Genomic DNA, 25675 nt, shown 5'->3' with positions numbered 1-25675 from the left:
ACAATTCAGTTTAGAATTAATCTATTAACCTCTATTCAATACTTTTTTTTATCTGTATGCTGAGCATCATATATCCCAAATTAAGTATTGTGACTTTATAATATGCTATTCACGACCAAAGATATTAACAGCGTTAACGTTTCTTCTCCAAAAGCTATTTGAGCAATTAGTAAGTGGAATCTTAATTCTAAATGACAGTAGTTCGAATTCAATGTGTTCATGGGTGCTTCAAACAACGACCACAAAATAATGATTGAAGAATAATTAACGATGGGCAGGAATAGTTGGGGTAAAGGGAGAATAAACTTGATTTCCATTGTGTGTTTGAGGAGGTTCTGATCAAACCAAGATAAGCCAGATGATAATAGTTGCAGAGTTCAATTGTAGAATATGTAAAATGTAGAAACTGTCACTGTATCTGGATAATATAGATGTTGGTGTGTAAATGGTGCAGGAAAAAGCTGATGATAAAATTTTGGTGCACACCAGGGATAATGAGCTGGAGGAGAAGCCTTTGGAAGCATGATGACTATTATGTGGAGTAAGGTGGCATGCAGTGGCAATGTGGGTGAATGGAATGTTTGACCATGCTGAGCAACATGGGCAAACCGAGAGCACGAGAGGTGCCCTGCACCACAACTGCAGTCATGCGTATTGATTAGCGTAATCCTGTATATTCATCTTGTTGTATTGATTAATGTAATCCTGTATCTTCATCCCGTGGGCAGGACTAAAAGCAAATTAATATGATGTGGATAAAACATTGTGTAAAGACTAAGGCCTTATTTGAATTATAAGAAGTAATTGAGCAGAGTATTGACTCTGAAGTCAATTATAGCAATGAATATTCATAGGTAGCTTTACTATTTGTTAAGAGTAATTTGTGTTCATGTTATGTCATTTTTTCTTCTTGCATCATTAGACATGTTATCTATTAGTAACAGCTCACTTTACACAGTGCATCTGGACTGATATTTTTGCATATATTTAACATATATTTAACATAGCAACTTGGATCACTAACTCTTTTATGTACATAAAATTGTTACTGCATTTTGTAGGCTTGTCTACATGTCACTTTGCCTGGGCCTTTCATTCTGAAGCGGAGGAAGAGTTGCTCAGTATGATTCCTGCCATGCAAAAAGGGGATCCTCAGTGGTCTGATCTGAAAGCCATGGGAGTCGGATGGTGGATTCGAAATATTAATACGCTCCGCAAGTGCATTGAGAAGGTACTGCAATCCGAAGGTTTTAAGAATTCCCCAACTAGTATAGTGAAAGTAGTGAATAAAAACACATGGGTAAAATGGAGCCTCCATAAATCGTGGGTGGGGAGGGTGATGTTTTGGAGGGAAACCATTTAAAACCACACATCAGATTGTAGGTGAGAATGGATTTTGTTCTTAACCTGCCTCAAATGTTTTGCTTAGTTAAGAAGTGCTTTATGCATTCGCAATGCAAGCTGGTATTTCTCAGTTCAAAGTGAAATATTACATGAATATTTCCTCATTATCTCTTCACAGCATGAGCTATAATGCTTTCCATTATTGCTCAGTCTGGTTCTTTTCAAGTTAATAACTAGCTAACATCTTTGTTTTAATTGAATTATTGCTAAGCTACATTTTTCATTGGAAAATGTCAGGTATCAAATGGCAATTAAACAAAAACAAAAAGTTGCATTGTATTATTAACTAACAGAGCAATTTAAGATAACTCTGGTGTGGTAATCCTCAAATCATAATTGTGTATGCAGCAGAATCAAGTATAGAACGCACAGACAAGAATGACACCATATTTAATGTAGTCTGAATATTCACTTGCATTATTTCATTTGGTGTCAGTAGAACCACAATAAATTTAGGGGGGCAAACATTCAGAATGTATTATCTTTTAGGTAAAGATTAAGTGGAGTTTGATTGAGTGGGAAAAAATCTTCTGGAACCCTGTTGTCTAGACTTCTAGACCAAAATGATCCCTTTGCTAAGGTGTCATATGCTGGCAAAGTTTATTGACGATAAACCAGGATTTTAATGCCTTGCAGTCTGTGACCTATGCACCACTCCCAGATCAAGGCACTCAGAGATCCACACAACCCAATTAAATGCTTGTGGGTAAGGACCTCAATAGAACCTTTCATTGTGAAGAACGTCACCTATCCATGTTCACTAGAGATGCTGCCAGACCTCCTGAGTTACTACAGCACTTTGTGTCCTTTTGTGTATTTTAATGGCATATTGGTTTTAATGGCATATTAAACGCTACTTTTATCCCTTAGCCTAAAAAGTCATTTTAAATATGTGAATTATGAATTGCTTGGATAAGTATTTCACATTTCCATATCAATTTTTAAATTATGAAAAAGTCTGAAGAAGGGTCTCGACCCAAAAGGTCACCCATTCCTTACATCCTGAGATGCTGCCTGTCCCGCTGAGTTACTCCAGCATTTTGTGTCTATGTTCAGAGTAAACCAGCGTCTGCAGTTTCCTCCTGCACATTTTATTTTATTGTTGCGTTTTGCTTTTACATTGATCTTATGCAAATGTTATGATCTTAATTTTACACAAGCTTTTTAAGCATATTCAATTCCTTGTTTGGTGGGTGAGAGTTCACGAATATAACCGACAGCCCAGCCTGTGTATCACTGAAGGCTGGTGTTGCCCTAGAGCTGACGTCAGGCAGCAACTTATGTTTGTGTAAGAGAACTCTGCACTGCAGAAGTGGTTAGATTATTGTGGTCAGAAATCATCATATCATATCATATCATATACATACAGCCGGAAACAGGCCTTTTCGGCCCTCCAAGTCCGTGCCGCCCAGTGATCCCCGTACATTAACACTATCCTACACCCACTAGGGACAATTTTTACATTTACCCAGCCAATTAACCTACATACCTGTACGTCTTTGGAGTGTGGGAGGAAACCGAAGATCTCGGAGTAAACCCACGCAGGTCACGGGGAGAACGTACAAACTCCTTACAGTGCAGCACCCGTAGTCAGGATCGAACCTGAGTCTCCGGCGCTGCATTCGCTGTAAAGCAGCAACTCTACCGCTGCGCTACCGTGCCGCCCTTGTCATGAGCACTGTCACTATATTCCAAAATTCCAGAGCAAACCGTTTTCTACTTCAATCAGTCCCTTCAGTGCTACTGGTACAGAAATGGGAATACCGCTTTTCTCTTTTTCACACAGGTTGCAAAAGCCGCTTTCCAAAGGAACAACGATGCATTGGATGCTGCCTTATTTTATCTTGCTATAAAGAAAAAGGCTGTACTCTGGGGTTTATTCAGGTATGTTCAATAGAAAAATGCTAAGGTCAGTTATTGCAAAGGGAACACGATGAAGCTCTTGCATTTGATATCTGTTCTTCCGAGTTGTGTCTTTCACACAAATGATCACTACTAACCCTGAAGATCGAGACTCTGAATCAAGATACCTCTTGTGAAATAAAACTGTTCCTTGCGTAAACCCCAGTGATAAGGACTTTATTTGTATTTCTTCTGTAATTGATTTGACTAGGTTGATCTCAGAATGCATTGATGTTTAATGACATCATGGGGTTTTTTTGTCTCGATGCAATTGGCTTTTAGACAGACTATTTTATTTTTCTGTCCTCTGATCAACTATTAGTACCCTGTCCTTTTAAAATTCTTTGAAACGAAGTGGATCTTTATATTGATGATGCTGACAAGTCTTTCACAGTGAACATGTGATGAATTTTGTTGTCACCAGCATGGTTTTGACACAGGCAAAGCTAAATCTGCAGTGATACTGTGACACACTTTAAAATAATTTCTTGTTGGCCATAGTTGATTACAAGTTCAACAGTAAAGGCCTGGACACAGATTCTTAAAATATCTAATTCGTTATGTGGTGTTAGTGACCAAAAATCGTATATGATGCAGAAGATCCTATGATCCCTTTCCATCGTGCATGCAAAATCCAAAAGTATTTCAAATGTGGTTTTGTGATAAATCGCATCCATTTACTCAAAACATCTTTAAAAATACATAATTTGACGAATAAAACGAGGCATAAATGGTTAGTAACTTTGGCTCGGAATTTTGGAGTTGTACGAACCATACAATAAATTTTGTCTGTAATTTTCCACTGGTGAATGATAGCAGGAGTGGTGAGGAGAAAATTACGAAGAAAGATGATTGAGGAGACGAGGATAATCAGATGATGTGGACGAGGGCTTTTGGGGGATTAGCAGAGGAGTTAGAGAGTACAATAATAGGGGGAGAAGGTTTGTGATCAGTTGGAGGTGGGATAGAAGAAGATTGAAAAGGGGGAAGAGTAGGAAGAAGGAACTCTTTCTGAAGATTTCAATCATTTTTAAGGCAGAGATTGGCAGATTCTTGATTAGTAAGGGTGTCGGGGGTTATGGGGTGAAGGCAGGAGAATGGGGTTGAGAGGGAAAGATAGATCAGCCATGATTGAATGGCTGAGCAGACTTGATGGGCCAAATGGCCCAATTCTGCTCCTAGAACTTAAGAACTTATAATTACCTATTTAAAAAACCTTGGGCACAGAATGTAATTATTTAAGAACCAAATATAACAGAAAATAATTTCAGTGACATTAATTGTGTGATGTATGTCAATTGATGGCACTGCCCAGGCCAGGTCTGTTACAAAGCACACATTGTGTGCACAAGGTGCCCAACTGCATTTCTTCCCCCTGCTCCAATCAATCTGATTAAAGGTCCCGACCTGAAAACGTCCGTCCATTCCCTCCACAGATGTAGCCTGACCTGCTGAATTCCACCAGCATTTTATTTTTTGCTCGAGTTTCCAGCTTCTGCATTTTCTTGTGTCCACATTGCATGGTTTTAGTTTCCTCTGAAATCCTATCTCATTTTTAATTAAACCTTTGCACCTAACCTGTTACCTGACTGATGGAATTGATGCAACAGCATCAAAAATTACAAATTTAACACTTGCAGCAGGAATGTAATTTGTCATATTTCTTTTCCTCAGATCCCAGCTGGATAAAAAGATGACTGAGTTTTTCAAACACAATTTCATTGAAGATAGATGGCGTAAAGCAGCATTAAAAAATGCATTTTCTTTGCTCGGTAAGCAGCGCTTTGAGCAGGCTGCAGCATTTTTCCTTTTGGCTGGTTCTTTAAAGGATTCTATTGAGGTAATGTTGGTTTTCCTAGTTCAAAGCGTAAATTATTTGTTTTCAAAACAACCTAGTCAAAACAGTGTTTTATTATTTATATGTTACTGCTGTAGCTGATATCATTACAACACTTTATCTTTATTACACTTAGTTTATTTAAAGGTAACTGCTTTATCAATTCATTTAAGTTTTAGTACCATTTAGTGTTGAAATAGTATTTCAGGGTTAGCTATCCAGAAATCCAGAGAATTTCAATTGAATCCCATGGCTGTAAAAGTAAAGGAAACTATATTCTATGTACTCCATAACAGATTTGGGGGAAAGCAAGTATTATTTTTGTAATTTTTAACATACAGAAAACCATATATTCTAGTGTAAAGTTATTTTTTTAACTGTAATTCACAATTGTGTAATCAGACTTGCACATCTTTTTACTTTTACTGAGCAAATTCAAATGCAAGGTATCACAAAATGCTGGAGTAACTCAGCAGGTCAGGCAGCATCTCTGGAGAGAAGGAATGTGCATTCCTTCTCTCCAGAGATGCTGCCTGACCTGCTGAGTTACTCCAGCATTTTGTGACACCTTCCATTTGTACCAGCATCTGCAGTTATTTTCCTACACAAATTCAAATGCAATGTTTGTGTTGATGCCCCGACAGGTGATCCTGGAAAAGATGGATGACATCCAATTGGCCATGGTCGTTGCTCGACTGTATGAATCTGATTATGAAACATCCTCCACATGTAAATCTATCCTTTATCAGAAGGTTCTTGGCTGTAAGGCAGATGGGTCTGAGTTTGCACCAAGCAAACTACATCCAGATCCATTTCTGCGGAGTATTGCATATTGGACTCTGAAGGATTATTCCATTGCATTAGATACTCTGCTCGAGCAACCAACAAAAGGTACTGAAGAACATCCAGGTATGAATGTCCAACTTTATATATTTTGTGAACAAACATACCATTAAATGCATAAGAATAATAAATGCATGTATAGAGTATTTTCTTTTTAACCAGATTGGCCTAAGTGTTATGCCACCAGGCACCCATTTGGTTTAGTTTAGGCACCATGCAGTCTTTTGTGTCCCCAAAAATGATCATTTTGATTGAAATAAAGAAAATCAGTCTTATTTGGAAAAGATAACAAGTGGAATCCTCAAACAATAGGCATCTACAGATAATGGTTGATTGGGTTCTGGATACTACACTGCTTTGCTCTGAGCTCTTTGTGTCATCATTGAATACAGTCAAGAGAAATCAACATTAACATTACAAACATATATAAGCATCATCTCATTTAATGACACTCCTGCTCCCCCAGCCAAATTAACCCTGACATCTGACCTCGGGTACTGGCAGCTATTGCACCTGTGTGCCACCACTTATTTTCACACATTCTGCTCTTCCCACAATCCCCAACCCCCATTTCATTCTGATTGTCCATCAAAACCTGTGACCATAAACCTATCCCCACTAAAACTTGCATTTTTCCTGTTTTCTCCCCCCACCCCATCACCACTGGAGCTTGCATTCTACCACAGAAGCTATCATTTACAATTAGGTTGCAAGTGTTAATTTCTGCTTTTTGCAGTTTCTATAAAATTATCCATATAGGAGTACGGTCTTGAGTCTCAACAAGGTCTTGGGGCTCAGTAGTCTTCACTGTTCATGTGTAGTGTAATTGCCAAGCATCGGCATTACTTCTAAAGTTTGTGTTTGGCTGCATCTAAGCTACAATAAAACTACTTCTGTAGTTTCTATTATGTTCCAGGAATTCTTATAAAGTCTTGCAACCCAGTAGTCTTCAGTTTCTACAATTATCTTCGTGCTCATCCACTGCTGATGAGAAGACATTTTGCTCCTCCCGAAGGCTCGTTAGGAATTGCCGCTCAAAAAATCAAAGAAGATGAAATCAACCTCATTGAGAGAAAATTATTTTTTACCACAGCAAATGCTCATTTTAAAGTTGGTTGCCCAGTCTTGGCTCTTGAGGTACTGTCCAAAATCCCAAAAGTCATGAAAAAATCAAAGCCATCCTTAACAACGGGAAAGCCCAGGATAATTGTCCAAGGCCAAAATGGTGTCGCAGAAAATGGAGACGGCACTAACGATGCAAACCGGCCACAGACTGCAACAGGTACATCAAGCCAGGGATGGCAATCAAGTAATTCTGCTGGCTTTGATTGGGGAGCACCAGTAGTCACGGTTTCTGATGAGGCACTAAAACTTGATTGGGATAATGATTTAGAAGATGAATATGAAGAGAAAGAGGAAGGTGGGTTGGTTATGAAAGATGCGGAAAAGGTGGATGTGGCTGAGAAAGGAGTTCCTGGAGAATCTCCAGCTGTTCAAAGGGAGGATTCCATTTCTCAAGTTGATGTAATAGCAGAACAGTTAAAATTCAGAGCCTGTTTGAAAATTCTAATGACTGAACTTAGGACATTAGCTACAGGATATGAAGTGGATGGCGGAAAGCTCCGATTTCAACTGTACAACTGGCTGGAGAAAGAAATCCATGCAATGCATCAGATCTGCAATTATAAAACCGAAGTGAAAGATTTGATTGTTGAAATCGATAAAAAGATCCGAGGTTCATTTGACCAAGAAGAATTAACCGAGAGTGCAGAAGGAGCTTCATACGAGAGGCATCAGATTGATCGGAGAAGGCTCCAAGCAAAGCAAGAGCACGCAGAAAGAAGGAAATGGTGGCTGCGGAGAAATCAAGCTCTGCTTAGAGTGTTTCTAAGCTACTGCAGTTTGCATGGTGCGCAGGGTGGTGGCTTAGCATCCGTCAGAATGGAACTTATCTTCCTATTGCAGGAATCACAGCAGGTAAAGTACTCTGCGGATAATAGTGAAAAACATACCATTGAAACATAGGATCTAGAAGATGTGTTCATAATGCATGAGATGAGGGACATATTTTTGCCATTTGCAGCTTATCTAATTAGTAGGTGAAGCCAAATGGCTGAGAAATGCATACACACACTACCCAAGTGGAGTTGAAACATTTGCCATGCTTCCAATGCTGCAACACTGGCCATACTTTAAAAGTGCATCTCTTCCGAATACCCTAGGGTCATGAAAGGAGCAGTATAGTACTGTACATCTTTGCTACCCACTTCCTTTCTCTTCCTACAGAGGTCATATCAGTAGAAGTCACTGATGGGTATTGACTGCTATTTAGGTTCTGAAAGTTAAGACTTCACTTAAAACTTTAGAGATACAGCGCTGAAACAGGTCCTTCGGCCCATAGTGTCCGCACTGACCAATGATCACCCCGCACTAGGGACAATTTACAATTTTACCGAAGTCAATTAACCTGCAAACCTGTACGTTTAGTTTAGAGATACAGCGTGGAAACAGGCCCTTCGGCCCACTGGGTTCGCGCCGACCAGCGATCCCCGCACATTAACCCTATCCTACATCCACTAGGGACAATTTTTACCTTTACCAAGTCAATTAAGCTACAAACCTGTACATCTTTGGAGTGTGGGAGGAAACTGAAGATCTCTGAGAAAACCCACGCAGTCACAGGGAGAACGTACAAACTCCATACAGACAACACCCGTAGTCAGGATGGAACCTAGGTCTCTGGTGCTGTAGGGCAGCAACTCTACTACTGCGCCACTATGCCGCCACTAGTTCATAGTTCAGATAATTCAGAAACTCCAATAGTTCAGCATCTTCGTCACCTTGGGTCCCCTTAGGTTCAACAGGGTCCTGATACCCATGCCCCATGAAACTGAGCAGATCTGCTGGGAAACATGTGATGCTATTTGTATTGTATAACATCTAAAGATAATTTTTTATTGTGTTGGAGTATTAATTGCAGTAACATTCAATAGCACAAATATCTGCCCATCCAGTAGTATTGAAGCCATGAGCTTATCTGGTTATCAGGTTTATTGTAGTTAATGTCAAATTTCACAGTGATAAGAATGAGGACTAATTAAAAATCACGAAACACTTGGTAATAAATCACATTCAGTTTATTTGGGCTTTAATCCAGGCTGTTTATGAATTGTATATTTTTGATGTTGTTAGGTTCCTTTTGCATGTTTATTATATCAAACTAATTTTAGGCACATTTGTATAACAAAGAACTCCCAACACTCGCGCAGTTCCTTCCTACACACCTCATCTTTACATTGGACTGGTAGGATGGAAAATATTTGTAAGATCAAAAATATTAATCAAATAAAAACCTTGATTTTATTTTCTTAGTGATTAATGAGGTATGGATAAAATAATGGTTGCACTCTTAATTTACCCACTTAATTAGTCAATAAATTACCCAATAAATTACCCCAATGGTTTATTCCATGTGTTTCATCACTCATTAAGCTTGAGGCAGTTCAAGAAGGTGATCAACCTAAAGGGAATGTGAGACTGGGTGGTGTTTAAGCCTTTTGACCAATGTACTTATTTATAAGGAATCACTATTCCACCAGTGTTTTCCTTCACTGTGAATGGATTGGCTAATCTAGCAATATGATATTATTCTGTGCAATGTCGATCTGTTATAAGGCCTAATACTGATTTTATTCGATGACAGGAAACCACTGTGAAACAACTTCAATCCCCTCTTCCTTTGCCTACAACTTTACCCCTCCTTTCTGCAACCATTGCTTCAACGAAAACTGTGATAGCCAACCCCATCATGCATTTGAGTAATCACATCCATGATATCTTGTACACTGTGGTGCAGATGAATTGTCCACCTCTTCCAGGTCTTAAGGATGAGAAGGTAGCAATTTTATTACACTTTATAATCTTTTATAATGCTAATAATATTGGATGCTGTTATTACTTCTGTTTTTAGAAACGAAAGCCATATGCCAGTGAGATTTCCTTTGATTGAAGGAGAATAGTTTTATTTGGGTTCAAGCTGTGGTGGCAATAAAAGACTCGGCAAACTGGTCATCCCAGGCCAGTGGAAATCTGCAATACTTCAGGGTACAGTTGAAGACCCAATTTGGCTTATTAATGGAATTGGTCAAATTAAATGGTCATTAGTTACTTGGTTGCAGTTTATTCTGACCAAACAAGTTCGAGGCAGGTAGACTCCATGATTTTAGCTAGTTAAATTTCTGTAGTAACATCTGACCTGGGCGTAGATCAGAGTAATTCATTCTTAAATATTCTGGACATAGAAAGCTTTGTTTTAAGTATTGCTAATTAAAGCACTATATGTTGAAGAGAAGATTGTCGTACAAAATATATTTGTACTAACAGAATAATGTCCTGATTTGTAATTCGGACTGTGTTGCATCTCTTACTAGATTTTCATCCTGCACACTTCAGCAGCATCACTCTCAGCCTGCATTTACCAGTCTCTATGTGACAGCCACAGCTACAGGTAAGTGTATTTATTGTGGTATCTTTCTTCAAATTATGTAGTGAAGTTAATTAGTTTGCATCTTTCTGTAAGATATCATGAATCAGAATACAATTGATGAAGGTAGACACAAACTGGCATCTGCAGTTTTTAACCAGTATCTGCAGTTTTTTTCCTCCAATTGATGAAGACTGTTCTTTAATTAATAACTATAAAAATGTGACCTGACGTTAAATGAATATTTGCATTAGTTCTGTATTACAGTGATCTAGCATGTCCCTGTTAAGACAGCACAAGTATACCTCAATGTCATATTCTCTCAACAGTCAAACAGCTACAAACCTATTTACAGGAATGGTTTATCAGGGGCTTTTATTGGGTGAAAGAAGAAGATTGCGGACTGAAAGCATTGAAGAGCATCTAACTCCTAACTCTTCACCTTCACATTGGCCTGGTAAGATGGAAAAACTTGTGAGTTTTCATAAAAACTAATAGAAACTTTGAATTTGTTTTCTTAGAAATCAATTAGTTATGGATAAGATTTCAATTAGGCAAGAATGTTGTTTGCTTTCTGCCTGACTAACTAATAAGTTATCCTATTTGTTTGTTGCAGGTGTTTCATCACTGATTAATCTTCTTGGATCTATTCATGAAGATGATCAACCCAAACTGAAAGTGGTGCTTTGTGAGGCAGTGATTGGTGTTTATCTAAGTCTTTTGATTCATGGTCTGGCTACGCAGGATAGTAATGAGCTCTTTCGTTTAGTTGCTCATCCTCTAAATAATCGAACCTGGGCTGCAGTGTTTGGAGGAGGTGCAAAAACGATAATAAAACCTAAAAGGAGGCCAGAACTTGCACCAGGTAAGTCAGTTTCCTTAAATAGCAGACAGAATTTGCATCTGTATAAAAATGTTTAACATTAAAAGCATCCCAAGAGGTTTCATGAGAGTGCAGTCAGTTCAAAACTTAAACCATTGAAACAGGTTCTCAAAAGCTTAATGGACGAAGTAGGTCGTAATAGAAGTGGAGAAAATTGGGAAACTAGAGAGTTGAAGGCATGATCTTCAAAAAGCTGCTTGACAATTTATCAAACCTTTGCTTACCTCAGCTGCTTTACAATGGTCATCTTTGACTTTTTAGTTAAGTTTACTGTCACATGTATCGATGTACAGTGAAAAGCCTTTTTTGTTGCGTGCTATCCAGCCAGTGGAAAAATGACATATGATTACAATCAAGCTGTCTACAGTGTACAGATACAGGATGATGGGAATAATGTGCAAGATAAAGTCCAGTAAACTCCAATTTCAACATCGTCCGAGGGTCTCCAATTAGGTAGATCAGGACTGGTAGGTCAGGACTGGTAGGTCAGGACTGTTCTCTAGTTGGTGATAGAATGGTTCAATTGTCTGACAACAGCTGGGAAGAAATGGTCCATGAATCTGGAGGTGTGCGCTTTTACACTTCTGTACCTCTTGCCTGATGGGAGAGGGGAGAAGAGAGAGGGGCGAGGATGATACTCATCCTTTATTATGTTGGTGGCCTTGCCGAGGCAATGTGAATTGTAGACGGACAGCGTGAATTGTGATCATTTCGAAAGTTCGAAATAATTTTTTTAATATAACCAAGATTTGCACATGGCACATTATCTGTGATGGGGTCAGTCAAAATAAATGATGTCATCACATTTCACATGTTTTCGTAGGACTTTTTGCAAACTTGGTGATTTTGTATTAGTAACAGTATCTAGGCCTAGACTACTTGTATTTTGCATCATTTTAGTGCAATGCAACAGTGGGTTTGGTGAGCTTTTACCTAGACTGATCTGAAGCAAATCTTGGACACCATTGTCCAATTGCCCTGCCTTGAGAATTGGAATTAAGTTGCTAATCGTCCTCATTCAGAAAAGAAAGTCGAATGATAATTGAAAGGGGTGGGTGTGTTGGGTTTCTGAGCTAATTTGGTAGGCATCACTGCAAGATCGACCCATTACTGTCCATTTACATCTGCCCATCTGGTAATCTCAATATAGGTTCATGAATGTTACTTATTTTGCGCTATATAATGGCTTTAAACGTTTTATTTGTTGCATTTCTATTGATAATGCTGCATGTTTTATCTTTTGTATCTTTCATGATCAAGTTTAGGAATTAATTTTTCCCCAGTGACAGAATTTGAATTCCTTTTTAAAAGAGCACTGTAGGTTTAGGTTTATTATCACACGTACCAAGATTTATTATTATCACACGTACCAAGCATTGTTTTGCATGCACTCCAAACAGATCAGATATATCATACCCAGAAACAATCAGTCCAAACTCAAATACAATAGATAGAACAAAGGGAAGGATACCGAATGCAGAATATAGTTCTCAGCACACACACATTCCCACTCCCCCTAAACCCAGCCCCACCATAGCGCCCTCAACCCCAGCAACCCACAGCCCCCACCATAGCCACACCACCCCCCAGCCCGGCCACAACCCCCCCCCCCCACTTTAATTCAGTGCGATAATGTTGTTTATAATTGTCATTTTGAAACATCATCCTTAGTAACCAAATGCTTGAATTATTCTAGCATTGATCATTATAGATTTAGCTGCCATTTAAATTTGACCGTAAGGCTATTTTTAAACAAACAAAAACACTAATTTATGGTGCAGGATTGCCAAATGTTTCAGCTGCATTGAATTTGGAGCAAAATACTGCCTTGAAGACAGAAACTGTAGATGTGTGTGTGTCTCCTAGCTGTGAGACTGGAGCACAACACACACCAGGACTGGATGGTGAGTGACAGCTATGGTTGCAGTGGTTTGGGATGCTTTGCTCAGTTTTGATCTTTTTCTACTCCGTGTGAAACTTTCCACTTCCCGACATTTCTATAAGTCAGTAAATAAAATTATCTTTAAGTATATATTTAACCTTCCCTAAATTTGATGTCCAATCTTAAGATTAATTTTATTATGAAGAGTATCTTTTCTTGTTTGCCTCTTAATGCTTGTAAAATTTGAAAGATTGGATCATTTTGTTTAATTAAAACTGATATTAAGAACAGCAAACTGTAAAATATCGTGTAAGGCTGATGTAATTGAGAAGCTCATTGGTTTCTGAGTCTCATGGAACAGTAAAAAAGAACACAAGTACTAGAGTAATTCAAATGGTCAGGCAGCATCTCTGGAGAAGATGGATAGTTTGGTTTTTGGTTGGAGATTTTGGAGAAATTGTAACTCCATTGTAACTAGTTAAGGGCCTGTCCCACTTAGGCGATTTTTTTTTTAGGCGACTGCCGGCGACTGTTATAGTCGTAGCAGGTCGCTGAAAAACCGGCTACTGGACCCCCCCCCCAAGACAATGTCTACGACAAGCTACAACAACCTACCACTTAGTCGACAGCAAGCAACCGGCGACCCAATCATCGCGAGTAGGACGTCCACCTATGACCGCACCTACGACAACCTACGACCACACAGGTGACAACCGAAATCAACCTTTGTCCACCCGACAAGCTACGACCGTGTCGGCGACAACTGAAGATAATTCGTGTCATTTTGGCCTCCAGTTTTGACGCCGGTACCTGTCGCCAGTTGACATAGGTAGTTGCCAATGGAATTCACCGAAGTCAGCACCGGCGACAACCTACGTCACCTGGCGACAATCTACGACAGCACCTATGTCAGGAGACGTCAAGCTACGCTCATTGGCGTCAAACCCACTGTTGCCAAATAAATTTCAACATTCTGAAAATCCAACGACGACCAGAAAGACCCTATGACTCTGGGCGACTGAGGAGACCACTCACGACCATACAGGCGACACTCCGGCGACCATGTGGCGACAGCCTAGACGCCTGTAGTCGCCTAAAAAATCGCCAAGTGGGACAGGGGTTTTAGTTGACAAAATTATCAAATTCTGCTGTTTCGATCATGATCTGGAACCTATTTCACTGAGAATAATTTTAACCTAATTTGAAGTGAGGAACGTTTTCTAGTTTGGCCCATCTGACTTTAAATTGCATTAATTATTACTTATGATTTTAAAATGATGGAGCAGTGATAGCACTTTTGCAACATTTGTTCATGAAACTGAAATAAATGTGAAGTATGTACTCGGCCCTGCGCAACTACATGCATTTGTATAAAATTAAAATATGCAAATAATAATCCATTGGAGTTGAATTAGAATTATCAACTTTTGCATCGGTTGATAACATTTCCTTTGTTAACTTTCAAGTTTTTGATTTACATGAATGTTTGAAGCATTGTATTCATTTTGAACATATTCCATGTTTCCTATGATCAATACAAAGAGTACTGATGATTTTAGGGCTACATGACATTTGTGTTATGCTTGAGATGTTGTTCGTCATGTTTAGCCGATACCTCTTGAATGTCTGGCACTGAGCCACTCTCTTTAGATTGTTAATCCAGAGAACATGGGAAATGAAGCTACAATTAACTATTTAGCTTCTGATCAACCATATGAACTACATGATGACCTGCAACTACATGATGACTCACAACATGTTTATCATTTCACTTTGGACAGTTCCTCCAGAAGACATTGACCGATATCGCAGAAGATTTAACATGAAGATGTTGGTTCCTGGTAGACCAGTAAAAGAGGCTTCAACACCACCACCTGTACCTGCAGAGAGACCTTCATACAAGGAAACATTTATTCCCCCTGAGCTCAGTATGTGGGATTATTTTGTAGCCAAGGTGAGGACAGTGATTAAATATTGCACAATTACTTTAATAATTACTTCAGTCAAATGGAATAGTCTCCTTGTAGTGGCGTGTGTGACTTAACGATGAAAGCTTTAAATTTCTCTCGGACTTTATGTATATTAGGTACATTGTGGCCCATAAGCATGCACATTTAATTTGCTGTAAAATGGTGGATATTATGCCCATGTTTGTCATAAACTCCTCATCTCCTTCCGAAAAGAACATCCTTTATTTCTGAATATGTATCGTGGTTGCCATGGAAGAGGTAGGTTGAAAGGACCTCTTTCTGTGCTGTACAATTGTGTGAAGTGCTGCCATTATTTTTTCAGGCCTCCAGTTGCATTTCCAATTGATCTTGTCACCAAAGCAACCCTTTCAACATTCCAATCTCCTGATGGGAGCCCATTTATTCAAGTGTGCCTTTACCTAATCTCCAATACCTCTCCAGGCCTGCTCCTCCTCCCATGCCAGTTCTCTCAAGCCTCCACCCTGCTCCCCCTTCTCTCTGCAGACGGTCTGATTTTGTCTGCTTGTTCTACTATTACCCAAAGGCTTTGTTCTTATGCGCAACAGATTTTAACTTCCATTACTAGCACATGCTCCTTCGCTGCATGTTCTCTTTACTCTTAAGTTAAGAAAACTTCCAGGCCATTGTATTATTTTGGAAAGATTTATTTTCAAAATTCTTTGCCTAATCTCATTTTAATTGAAGTATTTGTGCTTTAAAGCCATTCCTGCCACCGTCTGAGAGTGGATTTATGTACGACTCAGATGAAAGTATCCCTAGTGATGATGACGATGACGATGATGCTTTTATTTCTGACGTTCAGCTCCAAGAACATTCTGATCCTAACTCATACAGGTTAGTTACAAAGGAGCTTTGTTGCCAAGAAAATTGTTTCATGTATTTTTAAATGTCAATGTAAAAGCCAAAAAATCCACTTGCAGAAACAAGAAACCTCAGATGCTTGTTTACAAATTGTCTTTTTTTATACATTGTTTTAAAAGATTATATTTCATAAAATTGGCATCATATGAATTGGTTTACAGGGCATATGTGGGGACTTTGTTTTCTATTAAAAGTAAAGTTCTACTTTTTGTACAAGGCTATTTATTAATCTGGTCATTCTTGGTGGTCACATTATTTTGCAGATGGCAAATAGGGTTTTGTGGCACAGAGGGAGCAAAGTAGGGTTTGGGGTAGACAGTTCTGCAGTGTGTGAATATGGTGACCATCACTTCACCAGGCCGACAGAAGGATGGACAAAACTGCAGCCAATAACTTGGAGACAGGCCATTGACAAAGAAGAATGTGCGAAGCTACAATAGAGACTCAAAGTCTGATGGCTTCATCTGATTTTTTAATATTTTTGTTCTGGGGTATTGATGTCACATTTATTTCCAATCCCAAATTATGCCTGAACCAAGTGTTCATGCAAAGTCATTATGAGAGCAATTTTGAATCAGCCAGATAAGGATGGCAAATTTCTTTCCTTTTAAAGCACTTTTTAGTGAACCAGATGAATTTTCTGGCAAATAGTACTTTCTGGTATCACTGCTGATGCTAGGTTTTTAATTCCAAGTTTATTTAACAATTTAAATTCTCCAGCTGCCAGACTGGAATTCAATATTTTGTCTCTGAACCATTAGATGAACCCCTTGGATGCTAGTCCAATAAACTAAACACTTAGCTACTTTAGTCTGACGGCCTGATCCTGTAGTTAAACTCTTCGACTAGTTTAAAGACAGGTGTATCTCTTACTGTTAAAAAGAAACACAAGGAATTGCAGTTGCTGGAATCTTGAGCAAAACATGGTGCTGGAAGAACTCAGTAGGTCAGGCACACCTCTAGCCTTGTCACTTACTCCACCAATCTGTCAATCACGCCCCTATCCCCCTCACCAGTATCCACCTGTCACTTGCCAGGCTTTGTCCCATCCCCACCTCACTTTTCCAGCTTTCTCCCCCTAACTCCAATCAGTCTGAAGAAGGGTCCTAGCCCGAAATATCGCCTATCCATTTCTTCCACAGATGCTGCCTGAGCTCCTCCAGCACTTTGTTTTCCTCCTGTTGTTATGTGTTCTTTATTTCATTTGTATTATTTGACGGAGAGAGTGGCTCTAATTAGGAATCAGCGATTTGGTCTCTTGTTGGTGCTTGTTAAAGAATATTTGAAAGAAAAAATGCTTGAGTAACTTGGCAGGTCAGGCACCATTTCAGGAGAACAAGGAGAGCCTGACCTGCTGAGTTACTCCAGTGCTTTGTGCCATTATTTTATAAACCTGCATCCACTGTTCCTTGGGTTCAAAAAATATTTTGATGTGTCTGCGCAGCGGTAGAGTTGCTGCTTTACAGCGAATGCAGCGCCGGAGACTCAGGTTCGATCCTGACTACGGGCGCTGCACTGTAAGGAGTTTGTAGGTTCTCCCCGTGACCTGCGTGGGTTTTCTCCGAGATCTTCGGTTTCCTCCCACACTCCAAAGACGTACAGGTATGTAGGTAAATTAGCTGGGTAAATGTAAAAATTGTCCCTAGTGGGTGTAGGATAGTGTTAATGTGCGGGGATCGCTGGGCGGCACGGACTTGGTGGGCCGAAAAGGCCTGTTTCCGGCTGTTTATATATGATATGATGATAATTCCATGTGTATTTATTTTTCAGCTGGGCTCTGATCCGTTTTGGGATGGTTAAGCTTGCATTGCACAATATAAAAAACTTCTTTCCTGTTGTAGGATTGGATTTCACAGGTATGGCTTTTTCTGTTGAAGTTGCTATTTAAATTGTGCCACAATTAGAAAAATAACGCACTTGAAATGAAATCTTCATCTGCAATTTAAAAACCTTTTCATAGTTTATTCTTTGCAATTGCTGAGTAACTAATATTGAACTGTTTTACTCTCTTCCCTTCAAAAATAAATTGCTCTTCTTGATCCATTATCACTGAACTGTCAAAAGATTTAATGTCTTGGTTTCGTAGAGGCCTTTTTTCATAGGCAAGAACCCCAACATGTCCTAATAAGCACCTTTTTGCTTCTGGCACGATTATTCAAACATTTGTCTTGATGGGAACTTTGGCACAGACACAAACAGTGTCTGTTAGATACAAGCAGCTGAGGCATATCATGTCAGTCAATGAACAATGATGATTTGATACTAACACTGGCATTTTGGAGTTCATCACACCAGTTACAGCCTTGTTTGGTAATAGGATGGATGCCCATGAGCGCTATTTGAATGAACCATCAGCTACATACTGGTTAGTTGCTGGTTGATTTATTCCAGCTGTTGGTTTGTTTCCCAAATGCTTCGTACTGTCAAGAGTTGGTCCAAATTGCAGTTCATAAGGAAAAATAGGCCGAATGCTGAAGGCATTCTGCTGACTTCTACCTAATGGCTAAGCCAGTTGTTCCTAGCATTGAGTGAAGTGGTAGGCATTTGCAAGTTTGCAACTCTCTTTGCAAGTTTCTATGACCGAGTTGAATCTGGGGAGTGCAGGAATGAGAGCAAGCTGCTGAAGAGAGAAAGGAAAGGAGCTTTTGGAAGGAAGCAGTAATCAGCCGCGATGTTTAAGCAGTTACTCTCCCATACGTGTCTGATAACTTATGCTTGTGAAATAATCTTCTTCACTGAATTCCACCACCTGCTGCATCCAACCAGTAGAGCAGATTAAAGATTATAGTTTAAGACTGTCAAAGTGACCTTAAGATAATTTCACCTTTCAGAATGGAGCTCGATAGATTGGTCGTCTACTTTCGATTGACATACTATTTTTTTTAAATGTCATTAATGCCTTCTATTCAAAGAGAGTCTGGTACATTTCATGTCTCATTCTGGAGATCAACAGACTATAGTGAACATATGGTTTTGATAGGATTACAATGTATACATGGTGCAGGATGTTACTGTCTACATGCACATTAATTTACGGATACCAAGTATCAACTCTGTCCTGAACTGGATCCAGCATGGTTTTATGCTTTCTTAAAGAGCAGATAGTGCGTGAAGATAGGCAGTGAATCATGTTCAGTATTCTGGCCAACTAAACTTAAATGACAAGTTAAAAAGTAGCACTAGACAACAAGCCTGTTCTGTTCACCGACAGCATGCCTGACAATTCTGGTGTATACCCCTCAGAGGTGGTCAGCTTCACTGAAACACTTCTGCTGCCTAGACTGCTCCGGAGAAGCTATGAAGTTTATACGATATGAGGCGGGGGTTTATTCGATCTAATATTTGAATCACTTCTATTTCTTTTTGTCTCTGAAACATTCAGAAGTATTTAGTCTTTGGTCCTAGCTAAAATGTGACCTAGCTGACTATTAATTATTTTATTCTCCTGCCTTCATTTGGGGCGAGATCTATTATTTCATCCCAGTTTACCAAAGAACAATGCCCTGACACCCACTTCAGCACTATCACAACAAATATCCCTGCAGTTTGTTTTAAATATTTTTCAAATTGCATGTGGAAAGCTACTGCTATCCTATCAAGCATTATATTCCAAGTTCTAAACCCTCTGATTTCTGATACTTAAAACTATTGGAAACTGCTCTAAAAATTCAGACACAGTACTTTTATAGCACTATGCATACTGAAATCAATTCTCTCATTTTCACAATGGAAAGCAAATAACGACTGCTGATTCCAGATCAAATGGTGCCACTCCAAAAAAAATGTGTCGTGCTTTGCCAGGGAAATTAGTTCACCTGGTTTAGAGAGGCACATGACATTGGGTATCATCACAATAAGTTTTTAGTAACCACTCTTATCACAGCATTCGCCTGGTTAGGTGCCCACCTGGCATGGGAAAGCAACTTTGATTGATCCCCCTGAAATTAATTTCTGCCTGTCACACGCGTCATCCTACCATCTTCAACCATGCGTGCATAACCACACCCTTCAAGTCTCTCCTCTGGCATGCATTTAAAATGTTACTATTTTACCTGTTGTCTCTTCTGATTCTTCCTAACAAAATGTTTTGCCATTCAATTCTCTCTAATTAATTACATCTGCCTTTCACCCCTCCAATCTGTCAACCTTCTGGTCTGTTTTGATCTTCCTGCTTATTGGAGTGTATGCATGTTTTTGAAATAAACAATAGTTATAAATGATCGCATGAGTTGAATTGGCTTGAAATAATAGTTTATTTAACAAAAATGTTCGTGTTGAAAGTTTTAAGCAGTTGGCCAGGAAAATTGGGAAATCTGTGAAAATCCTGGGTAGTGCATTATTAGTATATTTAATAATAAATATTTAATTTTAGAGTGCTTGCATCACATTAAGTTAAGTCACTTGCAAACATTAGGATTAACATGTTTTCCATTCTAACATTATTTACTTTGGTTTTGAAAACCAAGCATTATTCTGTTTATAGAATCCTAAATGAGTTTAAGAATTGACTGGCAGTCTAATAATGTCATCCATTTTGTCTTCATCAAATGTATATTTCCCATAGATCTTCCAGTAACTTCACCTTTGGGTAATGCTGTTATGAAAACCTTGGAAAACTGGCAGCAAATACTTCATGCAAAAATGGAACAGTTTGAAGGGCCACCTCCAAACTTCATTAACACATATCCCAATGATTTCTCTAACGTTGCTGGACCAGCTATTCTGCGACACAAAGCAATGCTTGAACCAGAGAACACTCCATTCAAGTAAGAGAACTACTGAAAAGTAGACTTTGTGGGGTATAATTTTTTCATCAGTCGACATCAGTTAGTGCTGTAATAGTTACAGATGAAAAAATATTTTCAAGGTTACTAGTCAGAAATCGTCGCTAAAAAATAAATAGCAGAACACCTTTGAAAATGGATTAGGCAGCTAAAAAGGTCATGTTTGATTTTTCCATTATTTTTCTTATTAAATAACATAACAGCTAAGTGAGTACAACAATACCAGTTATATAAAACATAAGAATCATGAACCAGAGGACAGTCATAGGTTTAAGGTGAGGGAGGGAAAGATTTAATGGGAACCTGAGGGACAACTTTTTTTACACAAAAGTTATTTGGAAAAAGCTGCCAGAGGAGGTAGTTGAGGCAGGTACTATCATAGCTTTAAAAATAAAAAATTTGGACAGGTACATGGATAGGTTGGGTTTAAAGGATATGGGCCTAACACGGGTAGATGGGACTAGTGTATATGGGGCATGTTGGTCAGTGTGGGCAAGTTGGGCCGAAGGGCCTGTTTCCAAACTGTATGACTCTTAAGATTTGCAATATTGATTTAAACATGCTTACCTTTTGTATAAATGGCACAATCATTGCCAAATGTTTGTCTGCACAACACAATTTATTTGCAAGCTTGAATCGACACAGCTCCTGGCTTTTGTTGTTTAAGCTTTGATGCTAAAGGTGATCTGTAACATGATTTGTTTAATCAAGAAGCTTGTGTTTCATCTGTTAATATGAAGTTCCAGTTAAGCTTAGAATTATTGTTGCAGGCTAAAAAAAATGAGACCCATAAATTTATCATTATGCTTATGTGGACAAAATATGCTATTTACTTTACTTCAGGTCAAAGCATTATACCACCTTCCCTGTTAAAAGGCTGTGGTGGTACTTAGTCAAGCAAGAAATTCTGCAAGACACATTTATACGATTTATTTTCACGAAGAAAAGAAGGCAAAGTGAGGTAAATGGGCGTGAGGATATAAGTTGTTGCCTTTTTTAATATTTTGTAGTTTGAATTAGTATTCTAGATTTAAAGATCAACCACATATTTGGCACAACATAATATAAAGGGTGCTAATGATGATGTGTCAGCTTATAATAATTAAGTTGTAAAAAATCAACTTGGTATAGCTCTACTATACTTGTACATCTTTCCTTTGGGAATAAACAGGATGTTTAGTTAAAATGATGGTCAGGCATTTCCCTTCCTACCATAGTAACTACTGGGTTTTGGGCAATGGTCGTCTTGCAGGCAAGCAAAAACTAATTTCCTATGAATGTTGGATCCCTGTGGTAGAAGTAGTTTTTATTCAGTACCATGCAAGTCAAGCTGTCCATGAGAAATCTAGAAATTTGTTGTTTCTAATGTGCTTTCTTTGTGAACCATAGCAGGATAGCAGCTTGAACTTCACAACAAAATCACTGGCCTCCTGACTGTTCCACTGTGGAACCCTCCCACTTGTCACATCTTTACCCAGGGATAAAATTGCTTGGCTTTCATCCTGGTGTAATCCTGATGGCTCATGGGTAATTTACACCAATCACAAATAAACTGCATGGAAATTCATCATTGAATTTTGCCAAAATCAGGTGTTATTCTCGATCTGCATTACTTGCTTATTTCTGAATTGGAGGCATTTAAAATAGACTTTAACGAAGGGATCCCTTTAACGAAGGAAAAGGAAAATTGGGTTTTGATTTCTCCTGGAAATGAGTATGCCATCAAACAGCTGAAATGGTGAATATGTGTGTGATTGCAACTGTGAGATTGCAACTGTGCATGACTGCTACCAGCCTCAACATGGCCACAAGTCTGGCAATATCATAATCGCTAGAGAATTTTGTATTAAGAATTCCCAGTGAAATGATGAATATGCTAGTATTAGCAGAATCCTGGGTCTTGCTTAGAAAAGAAAAATAGCAAAATGGAGAAAGTAGGGTTGAGTGCATCTGTAATTACAATTATTATCGGATGACTCTGTTACATCACGTGCAGACTTAATACCTTGGAGCAGCATTATTTACAATTATAATTTCCATTTTTATTAAAAGTGTTGGCAAGAAATCAAATCAATTACATCAGTTCTTGGAAGTTAATTTTCTATTTGGTTAACATTAGCAAAAGGAAATGCACACTAAATTGGAATGATTTTCTAACCCTTAAATAAGTTAGGCACATCATCAGTATATTGCTTGCCACCTTGTTTTATAATCCTGGCAGTATTGTTCATTTAGGCCATTATCTTTTTTAATGTGATTATTTCAAAAATATGTCTGACTGTAAGAAGTCTCTTCAGAAATAGAAAAAAAATCCTATTGTACCCAAATCTTGTTACGATTGGAAAATTTGTAACGGAGCATGAATAATTCTCAATCTACAAAGATAAATCACTCCTCTACCTTTCTTTGCGAACAACACAATTTGGTATAAAAAGGTTTACAAACCAAAGTACTTTTTGGTCATTAGGTTTGTCATGAAATTTCTTTCTGTGCCTTCACAGTATAATGTTTATCACCTTTTTTTTCCCAATGTAATTTTTATTCCTTCCACGTTTTACACATTTCATCTAATGGCAAATTAACAGGATTGATTCGCCATTTTTGTGAAATATGAAGAAATCAATCAATAATGTCAATATAATACAATTGCTGCTTTTGCCAATGCAATACTGCCAGGTTTTCATTTTTTTTTAATTCAGTAAAAACATTTTATTCATTTTCATTTTTTTTCTGTGCATGTGTAATGTGCTGTGACTGTGTGCTGTGTTGTGTAGTCAGTAGAAGACCATGTGGACCAAGTCAAACAAAACTACGTCGGGGACCATCGTGGCAGCAACAAGGTAGTATCCCTTTCCCACCCCTTTGTCTTTGGCAGCTGTTCTAATCGCACTAGCTTCAACATCTTGTTTAATGGTGTGTGAAAGTAAATAATCGTGCACACGCAAAGCTCTATATCATTGTGATTGTGGAGAATATAATTTCAATTCATTCTGTATGAGTTCAAAAGGGTTACATGGATTATTATTATGCACAGCTTTTTGCTGCATTGCTAAAACCATTAAACAGTTGGTATGCTGGTCATTCTTTTAACGTTTTGCTGAATATTTTATTTCCAAATAAAAAGGCAAGCAACATCATTGGTACAGAATTGAAGTGCATTAAAACTATTGAAATCTTGATCCGTACACTATTATATGTAGTATTGTATTTTAGGTTGAAGCGGATATGGGCTATCCAGGTGGAAAATCAAAGATTATTCATAAAGATTCTGATGCCATCATGGCATTTGCAATTAATAAGGTAAGAAATCAAGTGCCTTTTAATGCAAAAAGAAAATTTACAAATGGTATCATCACTAGTTAATCAGGCTTCCCAGAACTTCCTAGACCCAACAAAGTGGAAGGAGACAGGAAGGGCAAGATTCGTAAATCACTCTAAAGCACTTCTTGTGCACTCTTCTTGTCAGTAAACCTACCTAGGAGCTTGGCTTAGTAGTGACCTCATGCTGCTGGCATCAGGAGCTCCTACTGGACCAACTATTAGCCTGTCTACTGTGCTGCTTTAGAGGGCTACTTGCAGAAGAAAACGTCAGTCTGAAGGGTCCTATCCCGAAATGTCGCCTGCCTATTCCTTCTGCAGATGCTGCCTGACATGCTGAGTTCCTCCAGCATTTCATTTTGCAAAAGAAAAAGAATTGCAGGTTGTTTGGGAAAGACTGTTCTCCCAAAGTAACTGCTCCTCAGTACTTCCACTTTCATATTAATATGGCTGTAAATGCAACAACTTCTTTTCCAGATTGCTATTGTTTTGCAATTTTTTTTCTTGAATTATTTCGATTGATGTGCCTATCAAGGTAAATATCACTGCACCTTCCAGTTTATTGAGAAGACTTTCTTTACTCTTACTTTGGTTTGAATTTTGTCTTATGTTTTTCTCCCCTCACAAAAGGCAAATTCCAATGAGATAGCTCTGGCTTCCACACATGATGTACAAGAACTTGATGTATCTGCAATTCTAACTGCTCAGCCTTTTACGTGGATTGGTGAAGATTCAGACAGAGATTCCAGAAGGTTATTAACTTTACTTAATCTCTTAGAATGCTTTTATAGAGTTGTACATCACGGAAGCAAGCCCTTCCGCCCAATTTGTCCATGCCAACCAAGATGTCGACCTGAGCTGGTCACATTTACTTGCATTTAGCCCATATCCCTATAAACCTTTCCTATATGTCCACATATTTTAAATGTGGATACAAGAATCTGCTGATGCTTGTTTACAAAAATAACACAGTACTGGAGTAACTCGGCAGGTGAGGCAGCATCGTTGGAGAACATGGATAGGTGATGTTTTGGATCTGGACCCTTCTTCAGACCAGAGTCACCTATCAATGTTTTCCAGCAATGCTGCCTGACCAGCTGAGTTACCCTCACGCTTTGTGTCATGTTTTTTAAATGTTGTGATTATTCCTGCCTCTAGCACTTCTTTTGGCAGCTCATTCCATATATCCACCAACATCTGTGTGAAAAACTTCTCCGTCAGAGCAAGTTTAAATCTTTCACCTCTAGTTTTAGACTTCCCTACCCTGGGAAAAATAATAATTACCTTATCTACACCCCTCGGGATGTTGTAAACCTCTTTAAGGTCACCCCTCAGCTTTGTTTGCTCCAGGGAAAGCAGTCCCAGTCTATCCAATCTCTCCTTATAACTCAACCGCCCGAGTTCCTGTAACATCCTTGTGAATCTTTTTTGCATTATCTAAATCTTAATCACATCCTTCCAATAACATGATGACCAGAACCTCCTGC

General features: G+C 38.6%; 1 protein-coding gene across 4 annotated transcripts in view; it reads left to right on the top strand.

Moving 5' to 3' along the window:
- The window catches only part of dmxl2 (Dmx-like 2), a 105355-nt gene that overhangs the window by 65407 nt on the left and 14273 nt on the right, over window positions 1-25675 (top strand). For 2 of the 4 annotated variants that reach the window (XM_078427223.1, XM_078427222.1), the window contains exons 20-36: window positions 1062-1231; window positions 3191-3288; window positions 4981-5146; window positions 5788-6052; window positions 6903-7963; window positions 9690-9881; window positions 10417-10493; window positions 10799-10926; window positions 11086-11334; window positions 15016-15188; window positions 15926-16059; window positions 17857-17942; window positions 20651-20852; window positions 21714-21831; window positions 23645-23710; window positions 24084-24170; window positions 24819-24940. In XM_078427223.1, coding sequence (XP_078283349.1) covers window positions 1062-1231; window positions 3191-3288; window positions 4981-5146; window positions 5788-6052; window positions 6903-7963; window positions 9690-9881; window positions 10417-10493; window positions 10799-10926; window positions 11086-11334; window positions 15016-15188; window positions 15926-16059; window positions 17857-17942; window positions 20651-20852; window positions 21714-21831; window positions 23645-23710; window positions 24084-24170; window positions 24819-24940 — 3394 coding nt within the window. Of the gene's footprint in view, window positions 1-1061; window positions 1232-3190; window positions 3289-4980; window positions 5147-5787; window positions 6053-6902; window positions 7964-9689; window positions 9882-10416; window positions 10494-10798; window positions 10927-11085; window positions 11335-13133; window positions 13257-15015; window positions 15189-15925; window positions 16060-17856; window positions 17943-20650; window positions 20853-21713; window positions 21832-23644; window positions 23711-24083; window positions 24171-24818; window positions 24941-25675 lie in introns of all 4 variants that reach the window. The other 2 variants (XM_078427225.1, XM_078427224.1) reach the window with 2 other exon arrangements.

Source organism: Rhinoraja longicauda, chromosome 33 (genome assembly GCF_053455715.1).
Source record: "Rhinoraja longicauda isolate Sanriku21f chromosome 33, sRhiLon1.1, whole genome shotgun sequence".
Taxonomy (NCBI): domain Eukaryota; kingdom Metazoa; phylum Chordata; class Chondrichthyes; order Rajiformes; family Arhynchobatidae; genus Rhinoraja; species Rhinoraja longicauda.
Note: the sequence above shows the minus strand (reverse complement) of the source record. Positions and strands in the feature narration are given on the sequence as shown.